The sequence below is a fragment of the Gadus macrocephalus genome, chromosome 6 (assembly GCF_031168955.1).
Source record: "Gadus macrocephalus chromosome 6, ASM3116895v1".
Taxonomy (NCBI): domain Eukaryota; kingdom Metazoa; phylum Chordata; class Actinopteri; order Gadiformes; family Gadidae; genus Gadus; species Gadus macrocephalus.
In genome coordinates, this window is record NC_082387.1 from 8452887 (window position 1) to 8476159 (window position 23273).

Sequence of the window (23273 nt, forward strand, 5' to 3'; positions counted from 1 at the left end):
CAGACAGCAATGGCATATCAGACAAATCACACTGAAATGCAGCTCTTAAATCTTTCTTACTTTTAACAACATTTGCAACAATAAAGTCTCAGAATTTGGTCCCCGTTTCAGGCCTCATTCCTTTCCTTTGGGATTCAAGGTCCCCTGTTTGGTCCCACCCCCTCCCCGTCTCACCACTCAGAGGGTCATTATGATCATCACCATTAACACTACTCTTATGATTATGATTATGAATGTTGCTTCAGCAGGAGCTCGCTGGACAGCTCGGTGATGTGCGTCCACGCCTCCTGGACATGGCGCAGCTCGGTGGTCCGCCCGCAGACGGCGAAGCGCAGGACGAAACGCCCGCGCAGCTTACAGGGAACCAGGTGGATCCGCCCCAGATGGGTCATCTCCTTCAGCAGGGCCTCGTTGAGCTCATCCGAACCCTGGGGACAACGCACGGTGGAAGAGGGGTGAATTATGAGGGAGGGAGGGAGAGAGAGAGAGAGAGAGAGAGAGAGAGAGAGAGAGAGAGAGAGAGAGAGAGAGAGAGAGAGAGAGAGAGAGAGAGAGAGAGAGAGAGAGAGAGAGAGAGAGAGAGAGAGAGAGAGAGAGAGAGAGAGAGAGAGAGAGAGAGAGAGAGAGAGAGAGAGAGAGAGAGAGAGAGAGAGAGAGAGAGAGAGAGAGAGAAAGAAAGAAAGAAAGAAAGAAAGAAAGAAAGAAAGAAAGAAAGAAAGAAAGAATCTACAGCGGATGTTTACCTTCAGCCTGAAACAGACGAGTCCCAAGACGACTTCCGCACAGATCTCAAACCTTTTATCCTTTTTTACCATAGTCTCGAACACTTTGGCCAGTTCCACATGCTGCAAACAAAAGATAGTGTGTGGATCACTTAAATGTCTAAAATGGTTGTACTGTTACAATCAGAGTGTTACAAAAAGACGAAACAATAGCAGTCGGCCTTGTATAGTAGCTTATATGCAACAGGCTCTATACAGATTAAGCGATTGTCATTACGGAAGCAATTCTTGCTTACACCACTAGATGGTAGCCTTGCATTGTAAAAATATTTTGTTCTACTTCATCTAAAAATTCAGGAAAAACCAAATATTAAGAAGAATTAAAGGGGTTGTGAACACAAAAAAGTTTTTTAGTTTTCTTTAAACGTTTTAATATGTCTTACAATATAGTCCTCTTGGATATTTTGCATTTTTCTTAATTTGCTCAAATAGACTACCAAAAACTAGAGTAAATGTTTTTTCGGTTGTTGCCATTCTCTGGCAACCATTTTGGGAACTTTGCTCTGCTCCGTTATATTATACTAACGTCGAAGTGCCGTTAGTATATCGTATATTCATTAAATACAAAATACTATTTTGTAATTTGTATTTTATTGAGTTTATGAAAATGCCTTGGTATTTTGTATAATAATACTTCAGTGTTGTGTATTTTTGTATTTTAAAAATACTGTAAAATACTTTCTGTCAAACACCGTGATGACATCTATCTATCTATCTATCTATCTATCTATCTATCTATCTATCTATCCATCCATCCATCCATCCATCCATCCATCCATCCATCCATCCATCCATCCATCCATCCATCCATCCATCCATCCATCCATCCATCCATCCATCCATCCATCCATCCATCCATCCATCCATCCATCCATCCATCCATCCATCCATCTGTAAAGCACCTCTGTCTGTGGCACCCTCGCATGGTCAAGCCCCTGTGATACCGCTTCCGACCACTGTGCCTGGCGCTGTTTCACACTTGCTATGGGCATGCACATTGCACACGCTATGGGCGGGCAATTAATGCACTAGTCATCACAACACAAAACGCGCGGAGCTGCAGATTGGACTGAGTCCTAGGTGCACATTTTAAGTATGAAATGATTGATAATGACATAATTATTGGCTTCTATTTGGTTTAACTGATTGGATGGTATTAATGTGACAACCAGATTGTTTTCTTTTTGACATTTTCTTTGTATTTACATTGATGGAGGTTGTGCACACACCAGTTTCAGGTGTATACCTGAAAATTGTTCAACTGTAATGCAACTCACCATAACTTTGGTAGTGATGGTGTTAAATAACTGAAAAGGTTAAAATGCTACCTAGTTTAAATTTCTAAATAAATCATCCATTTGGATTGTTTGTCTTTGAGTTATTGTCACTGATTCATAGTGGGCAATCTATTACACCAAGAGAGTAAATAAGGTAGGGTTCCTTGAGTTACTGAACATTTCTCAGGGCAGAGGTTTATATTGGGATGTCTCTAACATGAGGGGTCAGCATATCTAATCTGTTGACTGATTATGGAAGGAGTCTCTTGCTCTCAGCTGGTTTTCCAGGTTTTCCAAGTGAAGGGACAGATGAAAAAGTCTATTAGAGAAAGGTTGTATAAAAAACTGCCTTGGGGAAAGAAGTATTTTGTTGTATTTTGAAAATAATAAAATACAGTATTTTATTTTGACGCATTTTTGGGCTGCTGTATTTTGTTGCTTATTTTGATAAATTGTTAAGGTTGGTATTTGGTATTTTATTTGGAAATACATTTTGATGTATTTTTGCCCATCCCTGATGACCAATATCCAGATTTAGTTCTCAGCTACAAGGATTAGAGGCAATACAAATTCACACTTTCTCTTATTAAAGGAGGAAAAAGGGGTAAATGGATGTGGTGGATATGAATTATTCTTTTCAAATAACCTGATAATTGTGAGACTGTGACGCCAACCTGAAAGCTGTTCTGTCATTACAATTAGTTTGTTCAATTTTGTTCAAGGAGGGAGAGACGCCGAGATCGTTAATTGGCCTGTGGCATGTGCCACCGCGACCACTGACATACCATGGCATATGCCGTTCAGGAACGGTAACTGCCTTTCTGAAACGGTAACTGCCGTTCTGAAACGGCACATGCCGTTCTGAAACGGCATGTGCCGACGGCCCTACTGCAAGGAGGGGTTCATTACAGGCACAAAAGCACGTAGGTACATGCAAATGCTTTTGTGTCTTTGTAAAGATGGATGGATGGATGGATTTTATTTGAGAGTCCCTCCACCTTAGTACAAACGCTCATTCATAATTATATACAGTATATATATCGATCAGAGATAAAAAAACATCATTACATATACAGACACCATGAGTATATGTGTTCTGTATAAATAAGTAAACATCTATTTACGTCATTTATTTTGCCCTGACAGGCGCCATGGGCTGTCAGCCTTGTCCTTGTAAGACAAGGGTAATTTTCCATGCATGTCTGTTTTTGTTTCCTCTTGCGTCCAATTGAGAAGATAAATGTAGTATGACACGTGCTGTGGCTAGAGGCACCGTGGATGGCTATGGAAGCAGCTAAGGGTACACGGTTCATCATGGAGAATCCAGGCTGATTTGAATGAAGAGGTAGGGGCTGGAGGGAAGGTGCAATAAAAAAGCAGAAGGGGCTTCTGACTACATGGACGGATCAAAGCGCACTTTTTACAGCTGCCTTTCAATCTTCACCGCAATCTTTAGTGAATGACGATCGCCCTTGAAAACATTCAGTCCAAATCACCTCAATCTTGGAAAGCGCTAATGAGTCTCAAGGCCGGCTGGCCATGCTTCCTGCTTTCCCTTTCTTTCTATTTTATTGCCGCTCGTGATTCATATTTTACCGTCAAATCTACTTTTTTCCTTGGAGATTTGGGGTAAACCCATTTTGGCTTATACACCGCAAATCAATTCATTGTAAATCTTTTTTGGCAATAAAAATAGAAGGCTTCGCTAGTCCGTTAATGTCTCAACCTGCCGTTTGAAGGGACCATTTTCCACTTCATCGTCCACTCTATTGCGAAATTGACATAGTGTATTGGTTGTTTTCTTTACGAGGAAGAACATTAAGTGAGGATGGCAAGAGGGAAACAGGAGGTCATTTAGTGAGGATGATGAAGTGGGAGAAAGGGGGATTTTAAAGTCCAGAAAAGACACGCACACTGGCCATTTAAATGTTTGTGTCCATTCTCATAGTTACATCGGAACCACCCATCTTTAAGACATGAATATCAGTGAACGATGCTGTTGTATGCATATAAGGCACTGTCTTTTTTGTTATTACTATTTATATATTTTTTAAGGTTCAGTGTTGGTCGGTAGCGTACCTTACGGATGTAGGCCTGCAGGCCGCTCTGCCCGTACATGCGGAACACAAACCATAACTTCAGTGAGCGGAACCTCCGGCCAAGTGGAATGCCCCAATGCTGAGAGTCAGAGGAGAGGAGGAGAGAGGAGGAGGGGAGTATAGAGGAGTGGGGAGGAGTAGAGTAGAGGAGGGATAGGAGGGATAGGAGGGGAGAGGAGTGGAGTGGAGTGGAGAAAGGAGGAGAGGAGTAGGGGAGGGAGGGGAGGGGGGGGAGAGAGAAGAGGAGGAAATGTGAACAGAGGAGAATGATGTGGATAGGAGGGGAGGTGAGGAGAGTAGAGGAAAGGAAAGATGTGGATAGGAGAGGAGGGGAAGAGAGGAGAGGGAAGATGTGGATAAGAGAGGTGTTGAGGAAATGAAAGATGTGGTTAGGAGGTGAGCAGGGGAGAGGAGAGGAGAGAGGGAGATATGTCGAGAGGAAGGATGAAGTGGAGAGTAATGAAAAAACATAATATTTAGCACGACACCAAAGCTACTCTCGGACAAAAAATGATAATGAGCAAAGATTAAAAGGTAATATAACCGTATCTTACCCTATAATCTGTAACCAGCCCTATAGTGGAAAAATAATTTGTTAAACATGTATATAATAATGATACATTCATGGACACTCTCAGCAATATAACGGCCTTTGATTATTGTTTTACTATAAATTCTTATAAAGTGGATTTTTGTTTTGGACAGTGCCAGGAGGGAGAGCCAGTCCAAAAAATTATAAATCACCAGATTTTATATTCTTGAACGTCAACAAACACACGCCTTTCTTACTAAGCAGGAAACTATACCATGGATCAAACCCCAATACAGTAGCCCACCTGAGCTAAAAATAAACAACAAATCTGGATGATGGACGACACGCTCGACATAAGTCAACAAACAAATGTTTGTTGTCCGGCTGCAACGCTATATCGCCTTAACAGGATCATTGCCATTTCCATATTGTTAATGCAATCTAAATCCCTCACGGTGCATTGAAACACCACCGTAACCAGGATAAACCCTCTCATACATGACACAAGACTGTTCCACAGGATCAGTCCTTTGCTATACCCAGGGGACGACTCGAATTTGAGGGCATGCTCGGCTTAGCCCGGATCTCTGTAGGGTGATCCGAGGAAACGTTCCCTCGAATATCTAATAGCTCTATTCTTATGTCTATTTACATTCAAAGTTCATATCTCAATCATTGACAGATTTTAAATATATTCCTCAGAAAACAGTTTCAAACCTCTCCCGATTCAGTATGAATTGTGCTGTTAAAAACATTAGTCGATTTGCATCGAGCAGACACACACATGTCGACCGCTGTCGTGGGCTAGCTCAGCTCAGCCCAGTTCTGAGGTAAACGGATCGACTGAGAGGCCCCCCGAAGCTAGCAGCCCCACAACCGCTTATTAGGTGGGAGAGCTCAGATCCTGTGTGCCAGGAGTCGTGAGGGGCCGTACAATGGGAGGAGGTGGACTCTTTCTGTCTCATCGCTCCCGTCTGTCTGTCAAATAGATTACGGTGCATCTCTCAGCACATCTGTTGGGGGAGAGAGCGGGGAGACGGTGGAAGACACAAAGTCTCACACGCACACATATGCAAACACACGCACACGTGTGTGTAAGTGACGTCACTTGCACACATGCTTGTGCAAACGCGCATGCACGCACACACGCATGCATGTACACAGACTATCATTAGGTATATTTATCTGGTTATGTGTGCCTCAGTATTGTGTATTGTAGTATAGTAGTAGCATATAGTGTTGAGTATACTTTTTGTACAATTGAAGAATGCTTAACTATGTTGCACAGGTCAAAACTTTTTTAATTTTTTAATTAGTAACCACCGTTCACAAACAGGGTTGGGTGGTGAATGAAATGTGGCCATCGGCTGTGTCTTGTGTGTTGACATAACTTTAAATCCGACTAAGTCGCCACTCAGATCGTAAACCCTTTAACACCCACCTCACACTCACACTCCACTGGATTAGGAATTAATCCCTAGCTACATCCAACTGTGGTCCTACTCAGCACTATCGCTGCCCTGCCATGGCTGGTTCCTCATGAAGGATGGGTTTGTTGATGAACTTGCATAAGCAGAAGAAATAAGACCAAAATAATTCAGACAAATTAAGGAAAGGTAAAACCAGGTATTTGAATGTATTTTTTTTTTAATTGCGCTGCACTAATCTCGGGTCCAGCCATCCTACTAGGTGATAGTATAATTGATAGCGCCTTGGAAGGAAACAAATAACAGCGAGGGGAGGAGCTAAGCCTTGTTTCCTGTTCCGTTACAGAGATATTCTACCGAAATAATACTAATTTGTGCGAATCTTTAAGTGGGTTGTATCAGCGTGTTTCTACAGTTGGAAGTCTGCATGACGTTCATTCAAAACCTTTACAGAAACGTTCTCACAGTCAACTAGTGCTGTACCAATTTCGGAAATCGTCAATCATGCGCTTACAGATCCCCGCCTCCAGCGAAATGATTGGTCGAGACAAATTTGGCATGGTACAACGTGAAACGTTGCGTTCCCCCAGGTTTGAGCTGGTCGGCCGTCAGATTTGAGATAACCGGATGCTTCTCCCAGGTCTGATTGGTGGGACGTGGGCGGCACATACCTGACTCCTGGTTGTCGTACTTGAGGTAGACTGGGTCCAGTTTGAACGCCCCTATCAGGTCGGTTCGTTTCTTGACCCTGTGTCACAGCAGAGAAGGACACGTCATGTCCGGTTGGGTTATAGCAGAGCGACCGGGAGAAACGGCACAGAGCATGGACATATTATAGAATGGACACCGGATTCCAAAATGGCGCCCATTCATTCCTATGTAAACTGCTCAATGGCGCAGGCCAACATCAAGGAGAGATATGCTTCCGCATCATGGGAGCCTAGCCACGCCCTAGTTCATGACGTACCGGATTCAGAAATATTCTACTTCTGGGCCCCTTGAATCGAGGGACCCGTCCACAGCCCGCTTAAACAGCTGCAATACCAGGCCGCTGAGCACTGATGGATTGCGGAAGTATGCACTGTTCCTGGGGGCTTGGCAGCAGGACCCCAGGACCAGTGCATACTTCCGCAGGCCAAGCCTGGTATTGCACCCGTTTTAGCGGGCAGGAATGTGTCTCCACAAAAATGTTTGGGATATCAATCAAAGGCTCATAATTATATTTATACCATGTTCTAAAATAAATTATTTTTTCTCTTTTCAAAACGCCTCCTCAAGCATTATATTAGCCGTTTTATGTATTTATTTTTTGCTGGAGCAGGCGGGGTGGGCAGCTGAAAGGAGTCATAGTGAAACAAACGGCTCAGTGCCATGGACCTATTAAAGAAGTGCACGGCTCCATTAACTTCTCGTGTCCGAGGTTTTTCCATTTACTTACATGAATGGCGTTGAACACGGATATACAAAACACACACATCATTGAAATATCTGTAACAGGCACTGACGTATTGATTACCTGAATGATTATGGGAGACCTACGTAATTTTCATAATATTGATAGTAGTCTAATATTAAAATTTCAGTTGCATTGTTATTTCATTTTCATTTGCTTGTTTAGCAATGTATGACAGTTAACAATGTTGGTGTGTTACAATTCATTATTTGGGTAGGCTAATCCAACTACGTTGCTGGTCGATATGTAACCATTTACTTTTATATAAATTATTGATTACATTTTTCGTAAATAGTTAGTTGGAAGGAATCTGTTTCTTAAGCAATAACATTGAACTGTATTTTTCTAAGCCTACATATGTTTACTACGTTGTTGCTGTTATATGTTATATGCAGCAAACTTTATTTATGAAGTTCCCAGATCAATAAAGTTCTATCTCTTTTTATTTGAATTGCCTGTATGTCCCCTTGATTATAGTAGCCTATTACAGGGTTAGGGTTATCAGTTATCAGCTATACTACCTAGAAATCTTTAATCTTATTTACATACAGTAGACCTGATGTCCTCTGAATATTGAAATAAAAAGATTCTCAATTGTATTTCTGTCATTCAGATCTGATGGGTCTGTGTATATATTTGTTCATTAGATTCTCGTTTCAGAAACAGAGAAACTGAAAAATATATTAAAAAACGAGTTGTAATTAAGATTTTTGTTTTAAAATAGGTGTTCTTCTTTATAAGGTCAAAAAGTGACAAACTAATCTAAAATAATAATATAAATTATATATATATTTTTTTTTTTGTTAAATAATAATTGTTGCCCAGATGGCAGGAGGAGTGCATTTAAAGATCACAGAGGATCATCGGGGGGGTTAGTAACTTTTACTTCCCTGGTCGGTAAACAATGCGAGTGTGCTCGTTCTTGATGCTACAATGCTAATGCTGCTATCCATTTGGATGTACGAAGTGGTAAAGTCGCCAATCTCCCAGCTTTCTTGCGGCATTTCACTGAGGCACGCCCCCTTTCGGTCGTCGTATCTCGTCGCTTTCAAAGTAGAGCGAGCAGATCTGTACAACTAGCAAACAAGATGGCTGCGCCCATAGTCAATGGGGATCGAGCTGTATTTTCTTTGTATTTGTACCACGTTGGGGGTTGTAATGTCGATTTTAAATCCTCTTACACACTTGATTTTATTGCTGCTTTAATCCGGTCACCAATTTATGGTCTTGTTTTGCGTGAAATTCAATGTAAAGTTGTGTTTTCAAGCTGGTTTGCCAAAGAGGCTATGTTGCTAATGATGACTAGCCCGCTACTACCCCTCGTGGCTCGACAGAAACACGACAGCACTTGTTGAAATAAAAATTGGCGAAAATGGCAAAATATCATTGCAATGTAAAAGGCTTGCAATGTTAATGTTTCTGTAAAGGCTGGCAACCATTATACACTTGATTATTTCTTTTTTCCAAAATAGTTTTCTTCTTAAACTCGTCGGACACAAATAGCAAACTGGAAGGCTGGAGCAAGGGAAATACGTCACGTTCTCGCTGAAGCTGGTCGTTCGTACCAGCCTACCATCAAAATGGATAGCAGCATTACAATGCTAGAAAACGAGAATATTTCTGCATCCGGTACGCCACGGACTAGGGCGTGTCTATGCGCCCATGATGCGGAAGCAAATCTCTCCTTGATGTTCCCCTGCGCCATTGAGCAGTTTTCATAGGAATGAATGGGCGACCATTTTTCAGAACATGGTCCATTCTTTTATGTCCTGGATGCTTGGCACCGAGCCTGGGCTCGGGAAACAGCAAGGGGCGGAGCTATGCCTCGTTTCCTGCTTCGGAAAAAAAACTCACTAACGTGGTTGAATGAAGCTCTCAGAAGGGGGCTGCTTGGTATTTATATGTATCTCTAGTGTATTCCTACAGTGACCAGTCTACAGCGTTCTTTGTAACCTTTTTTCACAGTTAGCTACTGCTACGTTTCTGTTCGCCTATTACCTAATTACAGATACCTGCCTCTCGCAACAATGGTCAAAACTAATAGGAAAGTAACTATCAGAAAGTGAAACAGCCCCTTTCAGACACATTTGACCTAGTCTGCCATCAGACTTTGGACCTTAATCTACAGTGTGATTTGTGAGACTCGCTGAAGCCCAAGCCATGGATGAAAACACAATGGTGGGATAGTTCGCTGAAACCAAAGGCCAGCTCTAATGTGGAACTACTTTGTTCAGTAGTGGATTTCTTAGATACCTCTTTTATGTGTTTGCATTGGATTGGGGTCTAAGCTTGATCTTAATGTTACACCGCTAGTCAAGAGTTAGTTAGTGGAGTTAATCATAAGGGTTAGTCAAATGTGAATGGCTCCTTACATCAAACCATTAAAAATATGTTCTGGGCCCCCGGAAATAACTGCACGTTTCATAACCCTATAATGCTAATATATATATACTAAGCTATATATAATAATATAAATAATATCATTTAGTATTGGATAACCGAATACTAGGAAGATATTTAGCAGGGATCAATCCTAATATCGTTATCTACAGAGATTGATACAGTTTAGCTGTCTCAAAGTGAACCACCAAACAACACGGTAAAATGGACAGAGGATGCGTTGTACATCACAAAAAGACAAATAGGTTTTTCCAAAGCAGGCTACCATTCAATTTCAACATATGTTCATCATAACAGTTCTCATTTTAAGTCTGTCAGACTTCAATATCCCTCGTGGGCAATAGAAGAAGCCATCTCTCATTAGAATCACTGTCAGTAAAATACATACTCCTTTTTCCATGTATTTAGTAACAGCATGTATGACTCATTTCCAATGTGAACAGTTCATGTATAACAATATACATTAAATCATACATTACGTTTATATATATATAATTGTGCTAGATACTCAGACAAACGTAATGGAAACAAGAAGTAAATACAGTAGGTAATTTTCCTCAGATGCTTCCATTAATATATCACTTTATACTTAATACATCACTAAACACAGATTGTAAATGTAGGGGAAGCAATGTTATCTTTAATATATTGGCCAATTCGAGAAAATATGGACCGCTGCCATATTCCCCTTTCAACCTTTTGGAATTTGAAATGTTACCTGAAATTATACCGCAAAGGCGAAGGTCATGAATACTATTGTACTGTACCGATGGCCAGTATTAACCTTGTAGCTCTCATTTCCTATCGGCCAAATCGGGTGGTTTTGTTTTAGCCGCCTAGCTTAAGGAAGCAAGAGGTGTTTGATTTTTTCATTGTGAACTGTTGACAGAGGAGCAGATGGTACTGCTCTTTTTGTACCTGTGTCGATTACTCAGTAGCTATATTAAGTTGAGGAAAAGATACTAACAACAAAAATAATATATACAGTATATATTTTTTAGCATTACTTACCACATCGCAGAACAGTCAAAGTTGACTAAAAGCCATTTGTGGGGGTTGAAGTTGAATGAATCTGCAAACTTTAAAATTAATAAAATGAAAGGAAGGACGGTAAACGTAAGTTTATAAGAAAGTTCTACAAGAAGTTATGCAATTTAACAAATAACTTCCAGAAGTCAAGGCATTCATTCACTTTAATCAACATTTCTTGTTTTATTTTTTCCGATATTGTATTAAGAATAAGCCGGTGTATATTCCGATATATTTATTCCGATATAATATTTGTAAATATATTGTTTATAGCCTCTACCCAGCCAGGTCATGTCTGTCTCTCAATCCTTGAAATATTCAAAGAGTGAGTTTTGTCTAAAGTGTTTTATAAAATTATGACATTTATAAATGTCATAGTTTGCTTTTTAAAAAACCAACCAATTGGCAGAGAGGCAGACCTTCTCCGGCCAGCCATTATCTACTCTTAAACAGACGCTTTTTTGTTTTGATGGGTAAAAAAGAGCCGCATCTACACACCAAAGCCTCAAAAACATCCCATGAATCGCCTCATTCGCCGGAGCAGGATTTTCCCTTCAAAGAAAGAGGAATCGCCCGTGTTTGCAACCTGCAGTAATTTGATCACTATCTCCTTTCTAATATCCTCCTCTCCATCTGCCTTCGCAAAAACCCAATCTAAATAACCGGTGGCCGAGAGACAATACGGCACTCCTGGCTGGCAGTTACCATGCTGACAGATTCAAAGGGGGGGTCTGTTGCCTGCCCATCACTCATATCCTAGCAACCAGCACTCCAGAGGAGGAGAGGAGGGCAGCAGCCCGTCAATCCTGAAGTGACCCTTTATGTTCTACAGGGCATTGGTCTGTTGTAGTCCTAATGTTTGACCGTCCAATTCCAGTCATTTGGTCCTCCATGCTACACCAAATAACATTAAGGACTGAATTGTTTGTACTGGATTATCTCTTAGTCTCTCTCTCTCTCTCTCTCTCTCTCTCTCTCTCTCTCTCTCTCTCTCTCTCTCTCTCTCTCTCTCTCTCTCTGTCTCTCTTTCTCTACCCTCTCTGTGTCTATTTCTATGGTTCTCTCTCTTTCCCTCTCTACCAACCTCTCTCTCTCCCTCTCTCCCTCTCCCTCTCTCTCTCTCTCTGAACAAACAGCTATCTTCTGAAGAGGAAGGGGAAAGGCCTTATCTAAAGGTCTAACTCTGCCTCAGGAAATTACTCCTGCTCTCATCTATTGCATCGTGTGCCTCTCTGTCTGTGTTGGAGGTGAGGAGCCGCAGCTGCACTGGCCGCCTCTAAAAGGCACATCGACGCGCATCGTGGTTATCGGTTACTCCCACCCATTTGTTGGTTGACATTAACGTCATACCATGCAAATGTAAGCCTCCAGATGTTAATATGCATGAGTTTGTATCTTCTTGCTCTGCAGACACACGTTCATGAATGCAAATTATGAAAACGCTTTGAAGAAGATAAATAATGTGTTGATATGGACTTACTTCGACACCATCCAACAAAGGCCTGAATTCTGGACATATAAATGAACTTCCAGCATACGCCGCGTCAATGTGCATCCAGATGTTCTCTGCGTTACCTGTAGCATACAAGCAGGAACAATGAGAGAAACGTCATTTAATAGAAGCAACGTATGCCGTGACAAATTCTCTTCCAATGAGCTGAAATAAACAAGCAGCATTTATTCCAACAAATGCAAGATTTACTAGGGGTCTTACTCACATAGAGGCCCGAGCTCAGTGATTTTATCAAACGCACAAGAGGGAGTGGTGCCAAGAGTTGCGCAGAACTGAAAGACACAGAGAAAGCAGAATTCCCACAAATGATCAGATTTGACAACCTTCATGGAAGAACTTCCATGTTTGCCTCATTATAAAGTATAGTACTGTATTTGGAACTGAAGGCAACCATTTATGTCGTATTTAGTTGTAGTACTTAGATATATAGGGTCTTATTCAAGCTATCTTTGTGCTACATGGGGAATGGTTTAACCTAGCGATTGTTAGTGCTTTGCACTTGGTTCTACGAACATGCATACTGTACCGACAGCAATATATTTTTTCACTTTGTTATGACAAATGTACCTTTAGTAAGTCGCTTTGGAGAAAACCGTCTGCTAAATGCCCTAAATGTAAGTGTACATTTTGAAACGGTGCTAAACTGACTTTCTTCGAGAACCCTAAGGGGATTCCGAAACCGTCAGGGAGGCCTAAATGAAAGGCTCCTGAACATACACATGACCTTCTTTTTTTTTTAAAGGTCCTACGCAATATCCTTGTTCCGATGCTCTTCTAACGCATTAGATCCATAATCAAAGGCGTCATCGTGGATGTATCTCTTTGGGGAAGGCGAAGCCTGGCATTAATATATCATACAAATAATATCTACCACACAAGACCATAAATACCCATTCTCATTTGGATTCAGACTTGGATGGTGTGGCCCCATAATGACACATGATTCAGATTAGCATTGCTTGTGCCAAAGGGATCCCAGGGCTTCGACCAATTACTTCAAAGTCTGCACATCTGATAGGGATCTGTGGGGTGGGTGGGGGCAGGGGGGGGGCTCTACAAGATCTGCTCTCATTAACCGCGACCGAAACAATAACGTGTGCTACCCAACAAAAAACCCTCCGTCCTGTGAGCACACTCCGTCACCAACCGCTGAGTCACCCCCAGGAAGTGTGTCATCATCATCATCATCATCATCAACACAGCCGTTGCCATGGTAGGTGAGGCATCCTGGGGTGAAGTGCTTTTAATTCGCTCTGCTCTGAGCTTGTTTTTTATTTTTATTGGTCGGGCTGGTTTCCTTTTACGAGCAACACCATTTCAGGGAGTATCGCTTCACTCCAGCTCTGGGTCCGTGCGCAGGTTTAGACCCAGCTGTAAGCGAGAGAACGCCATGGATGTGGTGGAAGGATTTCGTCATCGTTAATCTACAATTGAAATAATCATGTTTAGCGAGAAATTGCCCGTAGGCCCATTTGTTAGAGAGTCTGAAAACTTTCATTAGCAAGATTAAGCCTCAAGAAAACCGATCAAATTGTTGTATTTGATCAGTGATGAACACGGCACGAAGACAAACTACGATGTATGCATGTGTAGTGTGTGTGTGCATGGATGCGTCAGACTGGGTGCACGTTTCCCTACAAAGAAGGGTATGAATCCAGCGGCCTTGTCCTCGGCCACCATCTTCTCCAGAGTCTCTGCTCTGACAGAGAAGTGCTCATCGGTGGCCACCATCCTTATCCCCACTCCGCCAATCAGGCCGGCTCGCTCCACTGAAGAGTGGGCCTGAGGAAGAAGGTGAGGACCAGAGATTCAGGGTTATGGTCTTCTACCAAACAGCCCCCACCCCCAGCCTCTCAAGGTTTCCGATATTCCACTATGTTTCCGAGAGTGAGGTATAGATCATTTAGTCTGTCACTTATATTTAGGAATGGTGGTCAGAAACCACTCTAAGATGTTGACTGATTAAATGAGTATGGGGAATTACAATTCTGGTGGTGGTTTACAATGGTAAATAATGATATCGTTTTTACCTTGGAAATTGTAAGCTAGCGAGCATTGTACTTGAAGATTAGAAAAACAGCATCTCTGTCTGTAAAGGTCTGTATGGCCCCCAGGCAATGCTCTAATCCAATCACGGAGCTGGTCTTGTATTAAACCTGATTAGATCCAGCCAGTGACCCATTCTCTCTGTTTAGCCCTGACCTGCTCCCGGACTATTACTATAGAAGGGTGCAGACTCACTGCAGTTCCCCCCGGACCACACTGTGTGTCCAGCTACAAAGACACTGCTTGCTCCACGCAGATATACATTTTTAAATGTCAGGATCGACATACTACCAGCTATCTTCTGAATGTCTTTAGTAATACTGGGAGAATAATAACAGATTAAGGATGAATGGGTTAATATACTAGACATTAACGAAGTTTCGGTCTATCTTATTGAAACTGACTGTATAAAAAAAAAAATAATCATACTTCTTCTGAGGTGTACGCGATCAGTTTGGAGATGATGTCAGCCTCCGATCGTTGAGGATCGGACTCGTGGACACATTTCACCGCTTTGCAGCGAGCAGCCAGCAACGCCATCAGAGTCGCTTCACTAGCCGTACCCTATAAGAAAAGGAATTATACATTAACAAGACATTGTTTTTATATAATAATATAAATGTTATCCTAATGTGTGAAGCCATAAAGAATATAAGGGCTTTTACAGGATTTACATTATGGGGAAATGTTTGACTGTCTATATCTAAAGCACCATTAGTAGAATAATGGGAATGGCTAGAAATCCATAAACCAATAAAGCATTCAAATCAGACAAGAGACTTTAATTTGTGGCTTTGAGCAAAACTCAGACGGGAAACATGAATCATGACTTCTTAGCTGTCGCGATGAATTACCATGATGGATTGATGATAAAATCCAATATTTTCCTTGGCGTCCACCCACTTGCTCAGAAACATTTTGTTAAGAATCTGAGAATTAGGGGACCCAAAACGCACGACAAAGACCGACATTCAAGGAGTCAACAACAGGAGGCTGGACAGACAGGTAGACAGACAGGCGAGGGGACGCAATAGACAGGTAGTCAGACAGGCGAGGGGACGCAACAGACAGGTAGACAGACAGGCGAGGGGACGCAACAGACAGGTTCTCAGACAGGCAAGGAGTCGGCAACAGACAGGGAGACGGACAGGCAAGGGAACGCAACAGACAGGTAGACAGACAGGCAAGAGGGCGCAATAGACAGGTAGACGGACAGGCGAGGGGACACAACAGACAGGTAGTGAGACAGGGGAGGAGACGGCCGCAGACAGGTAGACAGACAGGCAAGGGGACACAACAGACAGGTAGACAGACAGGGGAGGGGACGCACCAGACAGGTAGTCAGACAGGCGAGGGGACGCACCAGACAGGTAGACAGACAGGGGAGGGGACGCAACAGACAGGTAGACAGACAGGGGAGGGGACGCAACAGAAAGGTAGTGAGACAGGGGAGGGGACGCAACAGACAGATAGTGAGACAGGCGAGGGGACGCAACAGACAGGTAGTCAGACAGACGAGGAGTGACTGGGAAACCGGGTTTTATATTCTGCAGACTGACAAGAAAGATCGCCCACAGGTGTGTAGGTAAAGGAAGAGACAGCGACTGGCTGAAGAGAACGGCCTGACACAATTTGACCAAATGAGCTCATTACCATTGAAGCACACAAAGACACTCAACCAGTACATCAAAACACATACGATTCCATGTAAATGATGAAGCACAGATGACTGAAAGAGCAGTCTTATGTGCTTTCAACCGGTACAATCGCGATAGCTACAGCTAATAACTACTCTGGTCGGGTCATCATAGATGAACCCCTTCTGTTGTGAGGATGTTACAAACACACCGCTGCCACGACGCTCATTAGCACTGCTGAAGTGAGGGGAGGCCCATTTGTTACCATAGCGATCTGCACTTAAAAAAAGAGAGGCAGCATCAGAAAGGTGGTGTGGAGGGGTAGGCGAGGGGGTGGGGTAAGGTTGACAAGCGTAAAAGCACATTCACACGTAAGCAATCACAAACACAGACACACACTTCCCAGCTGTGCGATGGTAAAGTGTGCGTGTGCACACACAGCTACAATAACTTGACATGAAATGATCTGTCATCAGGATGCACACTCATGCGCCACCACTTAGCACAAAACAAGCACCTGCATGCACGCATGCAGAGGGAGGCGGTGAGACCCAGCTGCCTGGGTTTGCCGTGTTTGTGTCAGGCAACCTCCATCCTCATTCCCTTCACACACACAAAACAATCACAGCAGTGTTAAAAGGCAGCCGGCGTCTGTGGCTGACATATTGAAAGGCAATTTCCTGCCAATTTCCGCGACGCGAGAGAAAGGACAAATCCATGCCGACTGTTGTCGTGTAAGCGCTCACGTTGTTAACAACGGTGGAACAACCTTCACAATGCCTTGATGTCCAATCGAGCTTGTAATAATACATAATGTGTGTTAGGTCGGTGATTTCTCTTTCTGCCTGGGTAATGCTGGGCTTGGCTGAGATTTGCAACTTGTAGGATTGCAGCAGTTATAATAGTAAACAGTTAAGCATTCAACTTGAATTGGTTTGGTCTTTACGAGTGATATTATATGGTTTTGCTCTGAATGAACACCTTTTGCGGTTGAGCCATCATTCTCAATCTGAACCATTACTGTAAACAAAAAGTATGGCAGAACAGCATAAGAGTATGGTTATGGGTATCAGACTAACGTAAGAGTAGCCGAAGCTGGATGTGGGCAAATATAAACTGCTTTGACCTGTATGGACCGGTGAATCCCACTCCACTTTTGACATTAAACAAATGTCGAAAAAATGTGTCAATCCTGTGATGACTGACCTGAATGACTCCTCCCCCCTGACCCTTTGTTCCCGCCAGGAAGTCTTCTGGAAGCTGGAGCATCTTGCCCAGCCAGTCCAACATCACTGTTTCCAGCTCAGTACAAGCAGGACTAGCAGCCTAAACAACAAAAGACGATAGTGTAAAAAAGGACACATCTTGACTTCGACTTAGATTGATCAAAGGTGTTGTAGGGAGGATTTCAGAACAAACATTTGAATGTAACAAACAGTTGAGTTTATTTGACATCTGTTAGAAATGGGAGGCAGCTGTAAGTGAGTGAAGTTCTCTAGGTCATTTATATTTTAGGTCGTTCCCGGTGAATTAACTTTTTTAGTTATTCATCACTGAACTCTGCCCCCTCACTACAACCCTCAAATTGTAACAACAGAAACTCTCAGCATTTACAGAGAGCATGAGTGTTTCCGCCTTACCCATGTGAATCCAATGCACCCTAGGCCACCACAGAGCATGTCCGCCAACAAAGCCGGGTAGGAAGAGGCACTGGGGAAATAGGCATGGAAGTGTGGGCTTTGCCAGTGGGTTATCTGGAAAAACGAGAGACAAGACAAACTATGAGCGACAACAAAAGGTTGGCTGGTTTTTGGTTCTGGTTGAAGCTATGCTCTTAAATGTAAACTGCGGCAGAGCACATATCATGCTCATTCGATTTGTCAATTGGCGTATTCCCAGCGGATAACATGACTATATTTAGAGAAAATTGGGCTACTGTACTGTTTGACTGACTGCTGTTCCATCGTATTACATCTGCTTTCCTGTGTGTGTGTGTGCGTGTGTGTGTGTGTGTGTGTGTGTGTGTGTGTGTGTGTGTGTGTGTGTGTGTGTGTGTGTGTGTGTGTGTGTGTGTGTGTGTGTGTGTGTGTGTGTGTGAAAAAGAGCCAGAGGCTGCTTGCATCCCTGCTTCTCGTAGTAGTAATCCACTATACCCAGACGAACAAGCCCCTTTGCCAGATGTCCATTCACAAAACATTTAGTGAGCTCATACAATCATTCGATGGTTAGGGATACTAATCTTGGGGGAAAACGTTCAACTTTAAAACTAGCCACGTCTGTTATTTTTCGGTATTTGGTTTTATTTTTTCATAATTAATCACACAATGTGCAAGAGGTTAAGTACATTAGGGTGCAGCTATTTGTAAATATGTGGCCAGACCTATTATAAATGCTAGATTCCCTTTGACGCTAATTTTGACAAATGTGAGAAGAAATCATTTTAAAGAAGAAGAATGCTAGACCTCTGCCAACAATTTGAGATATATTTGAAAAACTGTCTTCAAGATATAACAAAGATAAAGACGTCATTACAATCCCCCCATCTCAGGGGTACGTATGAATAAACATATGCAAACATATTCTCTCCATTAGATAAGATCGGAGCAATCAAATACAGTGTTATAACATGAATAACCAAGCCCACATTTTTTTCAATAAAATGCAATTCAATAAACACATGTGAGGACTCACCCCGGGCATAATGACCCTGTCGACGTCCCTGAGCACGTCCTCGTAGCTCTCAGGCTCCAGCGGGGCCTCGGAGGGGATCATGGAGCGCAGGTACCCGGGCTCCACGTCTGGGTACACTCGCCTGTGCTCAATGTTCTCCAGGTAGTCCGCCACAAAGTCCACCATCTCCTTTCCCCGGCGCCGGAACTCTGCTGCGTCCATGGTTACTCTGGAGTTGAGGAACACACACACACACACACACACACACACACACACACACACACACACACACACACACACACACACACACACACACACACACACACATACACACACACACCGTCATGCAAATTGTAAAAATAAATGCCAAGCCACTGCAAAATAGTTGATGCAGCCACTTGAAATTACACTCAATTTGGCACGCAAACTATCTGAATGTCATCTTTAGATTTTTGAGGATAAATCAGAAACAATGTCCTCATCACTAGCGGTTATATTACTCGCAGCGGCTGCCATCATGAAGTACACAAAAACATGCCCCATTAGCTAGCTAGCTAGTTTATTGGATTTGTGTCCCTCACAGGTTTTTAGAATTAACGGAAATCCTTCATTATATTGCTTTCACTGTCTTTCTACTCTGTGTAGCCAGCTGTATTGATGTCCTTGAAATGATTCAAGTTGGCAATACATCATGATAGGCTACCATACCATCACATTAGACTACATGAATGAACGTAGAACAGGCCAGGGCATTTTGGTCCGCTAAACTGGTAATTTAGAACAAACTGTCCATGTATTTCCCACTTATGTTACATGAAGTGCACTATATTAACGTGGCAGCCACTCACCTACAAATGTTAGATTCAGAATCTCATGTTTATGTTATATTCACATAAAATAATTTCACACATTCTCATATATGGTTACACACAGGGATGGGCAGTATTTCTTATAAATGTATTTAAAATACCAAATAAAAAATAAAATTTTGTAATTTGTATTTTATTGAGATGATGAAAATGCCATCGTATTAAATACTTCAGTGTTGTACATTTTTGTATTTTAAAAATACTGTAAAATACTTGCTGTCAAACACCGTGATGACATCTATCTATCTATCTATCTATCTATCTATCTATCTATCTATCTATCTATCTATCTACCTATCTACCTATCTACCTATCTATCTATCTATCTATCTATCTATCTATCTATCTATCTATCTATCTATCTATCTATCGAGTGGCAAAGTCACGCCCCTTCCGGTAGAGCCTATGAGATCAAAAAATGAATGGGTTTCAATGGAGAGAAAGTAATTGTTTTTTGGTCCCAGCCTTTACATGCCCTGGATTACACATATGTTGTTTGTGGATTTAAAGGATAATTTTTCATGCCAAGAGTTTGACAGTTTATTGTGCGATTGTAAAGTTAAAGGCTGTAGCGAAAACACTATGAGAAAGACTACATGTTTCGTATGTGCCGTCACGCTCCCTGCTACTGGCGTGGACAAGACTGACCATCTCCCCATCGGCATAACTGAAACTCTCCACATGCCCAAATTTATAATGGTTTTCACCTCTTTCGATGCTTTTATCCTTCCCTTGCAAAAAACATAACATTATCATACTTCTTTATGAAGATGTTTAGTTTTCTTTTGCATGAAAAATTTAAATTTAAATCCAAAAACAACATATGTGTAATCCGGGGCATATAAAGACTGGGATCAGAAAATAATTACTTTCTCTCCATTGAAACCCATTCATTTTTCGATCTCATAGGTCCCATGGGCTCTACCGGAAGGGACGTGACTTTGCCACTCTGAATGCAATTGTCATCACAACACAAAACGCGCGGTGCTGCAGATTGGGCTGAGGTTTATAGTGGGATGTCTCTAACATGAGGGGTCAGCATATCTAATCTGTTGACTGATTATGGAAGAAGTCTCTTGCTCTCAGATGTTTTTCCAGGTGTACAAGTGAAGGGATAGATGATAAAGGCTATTAGAGAAAGGTTGTTTAAAAAACTGCCTTGGGGAAAGAAGTATTTCGTAGTATTTTGAAAATTCAAAAATACTGTATTTTATTTTGATAATTTTTTTGGCTGGGCACACGTTATTGTTTCGGTCACGGTTAATGAGAGCAGATCTTGTAGACCCCCCCCCTGCCCCCACCCACCCCACAGATCCCTATCAGATGTGCAGACTTTGAGGTAATTGGTCGAAGCCCTGGGATCCCTTTGGCACAAGCACTGCTGCTCTGAATCATGTGTCATTATGGGGCCACACCATCCACGTCTGAATCCAAATGAGAATGGGGATTTATGGTCTTGTGTGGTAGATATTATTTGCATGATATATTAATGCCAGGCTTCGCCTTCCCCAAAGAGATACATCCACGATGACGCCTTTGATTATGGATCTAATGCATTAGAAGAGCATCGGAACAAGGATATTGCGTAGGACCTTTAAAAAAAAGAAGGTCATGTGTATGTTCAGGAGCCTTTCATTTAGGCCTCCCTGACGGTTTCTGAATCCCCTTAGGGTTCTCGAAGAAAGTCAGTTTAGCACCGTTTCAAAATGTAAATTAACATTTAGGGCATTTAGCAAACGCTTTTATCCAAAGCGACTTACAACAAGTACATTTGTCATAAGAAGTGAAACAATATATTGCTGTCAGTACAGTAAAGATGTTCATAGAACCAAGTGCAAGTACTAACAATCGCTAGGCTAACCCATACCCCGTGTACAGCAGTTATAGCAGTTACAGAAGCAACACAATTAAGTACTATAAATACGTGCCTACAATAAGTGCGTACATTAAGTGCCAGGACGTACAACATACAATGGTGGCCGGAAGGGACTGGGTAGCTGTGCAGAGTCGAGGTGAACTCTGAACAGGTGAGTTTTGAGTCTTTTGCGGAAGCTGGTGAGTGACTCTGCGATCTACTATTTGGCAGAGAATAGCCTACCATGAGGGATTCTTAACTTCATCTTAGAGCAGAGACAAAGGCTGCATTTGGTTCATGGCAGAAAACTGTACAGTACACCCTTGTGTAAATTAGAGCAAATCCACAAGTATGAACATGGAGAGAAAATAACCAAACCTTTGCCTCCTGCAACTCTGACATAACAGCCAGAGCTGTATAAATATATTGATCATTAACAATGAGGTCCCAGTTAAAGCCACGAGTTCATGCCTTGAAGAAAACACTGTAAAACACTGTATATCCCAAACATCAAATATTCTACCATGGCAGCACAATTGGCTAATTGTGAACGTACAACTAGGTGCCAGTGCAGAAATCTGCAAGACACACTCTCACTCTGAGATTATTGCACTAAAGCTTGTAATCCTATGGCCGTGATTTTGTTCGCTACAGAGCGTGACCCCAATAAGCATGCCGACCATAAATCTTTGAGGAGGGAAGGTGCATGATCCGAACATACTGCAGGTGGCAAAACATGAACATTGATCAAGAACATTGACACAGCAGCCCTGGCCATTCAACAAGTGTCATTCATCGGGCTACTTCTCCTACTCCTATCTGTAAATCGATTTTCTGTGTGTTTGTGTGTGTGTGTGTGTGTGTGTGTGTGTGTGTGTGTGTGTGTGTGTGTGTGTGTGTGTGTGTGTGTGTGTGTGTGTGTGTGTGTGTGTTTGTGTACTTACATATTGCAGGTGAGGCAGGTGAAACAGCAGTTGGCTTTACGATCTGAGCGCCTGGAAGCTGTCCCTTCGTGGATAGACGGATAGTAAGCACGAGAAATACACGCGCTGGTTTATATCAGGAGCACGCCCCCCCCCCCCCCACCCTCCAAACACACACACACAAACACACACACACACACACACACACACACACACACACACACACACACACACACACACACACACACACACACACACACACACACACACACACACACACACACTCCCCCACTTCCAGGGGGCGGGATCAAACACACGAATCTCAGACGAATGCTCATTACATCACTTGCAATTCGGTATCGGTGTGATTGCTTTCATTAAAAGCCTACAGAAAGTAAAATAAAAGCTATACGTTTTGTGCCTGCTTTCACACATTTCGAGCATGTTCAATATAGATGGAAAATATAACAGCTGTTCTAAAAACCAACATAGCATTAGATCAATTCTCCTCAAACCAATGTAGGAAACGCGTAGGCTATACGCGGTGCATGAGTATTCCGCCTATACGTGCACGCCCACGGTGCTTGTTATATTATAATATTAAAGCATAATCCAAGTTTTATCTAGATTAACATGGGGGAATAAAATATTGTGGTTTATCAAGGCAGACAATTATCAATGTTAGATGTCATAATCAGGTTATTGATGAGCTATAATATAAACGACTTTCCATAAAGAGATATCCGTTACATATTTTGGAT

At 42.3% G+C, this 23273-nt stretch overlaps 1 protein-coding gene across 1 annotated transcript in view; it reads right to left on the reverse strand.

Moving 5' to 3' along the window:
• The window catches only part of ddc (dopa decarboxylase), a 24390-nt gene extending 1708 nt beyond the window's left edge, over positions 1–22682 (reverse strand). The window contains exons 1-14 of the mRNA XM_060053865.1: positions 22534–22682; positions 18887–19094; positions 17836–17949; positions 17402–17521; positions 14988–15122; positions 14151–14294; positions 12718–12784; positions 12480–12574; positions 10982–11049; positions 6789–6865; positions 4713–4732; positions 4139–4237; positions 744–845; positions 1–428 (exon numbers count right to left, since the gene is read on the reverse strand). The exon at positions 1–428 is cut by the window's left edge and continues 1708 nt beyond it. Of these exons, the coding sequence (XP_059909848.1) occupies positions 228–428; positions 744–845; positions 4139–4237; positions 4713–4732; positions 6789–6865; positions 10982–11049; positions 12480–12574; positions 12718–12784; positions 14151–14294; positions 14988–15122; positions 17402–17521; positions 17836–17949; positions 18887–19087 (1443 nt within the window). The 5' untranslated portion in view covers positions 19088–19094; positions 22534–22682 and the 3' untranslated portion in view covers positions 1–227. The remainder of the gene's footprint in view (positions 429–743; positions 846–4138; positions 4238–4712; positions 4733–6788; positions 6866–10981; positions 11050–12479; positions 12575–12717; positions 12785–14150; positions 14295–14987; positions 15123–17401; positions 17522–17835; positions 17950–18886; positions 19095–22533) is intronic.
• Positions 22683–23273: the final 591 nt, after the last annotated feature.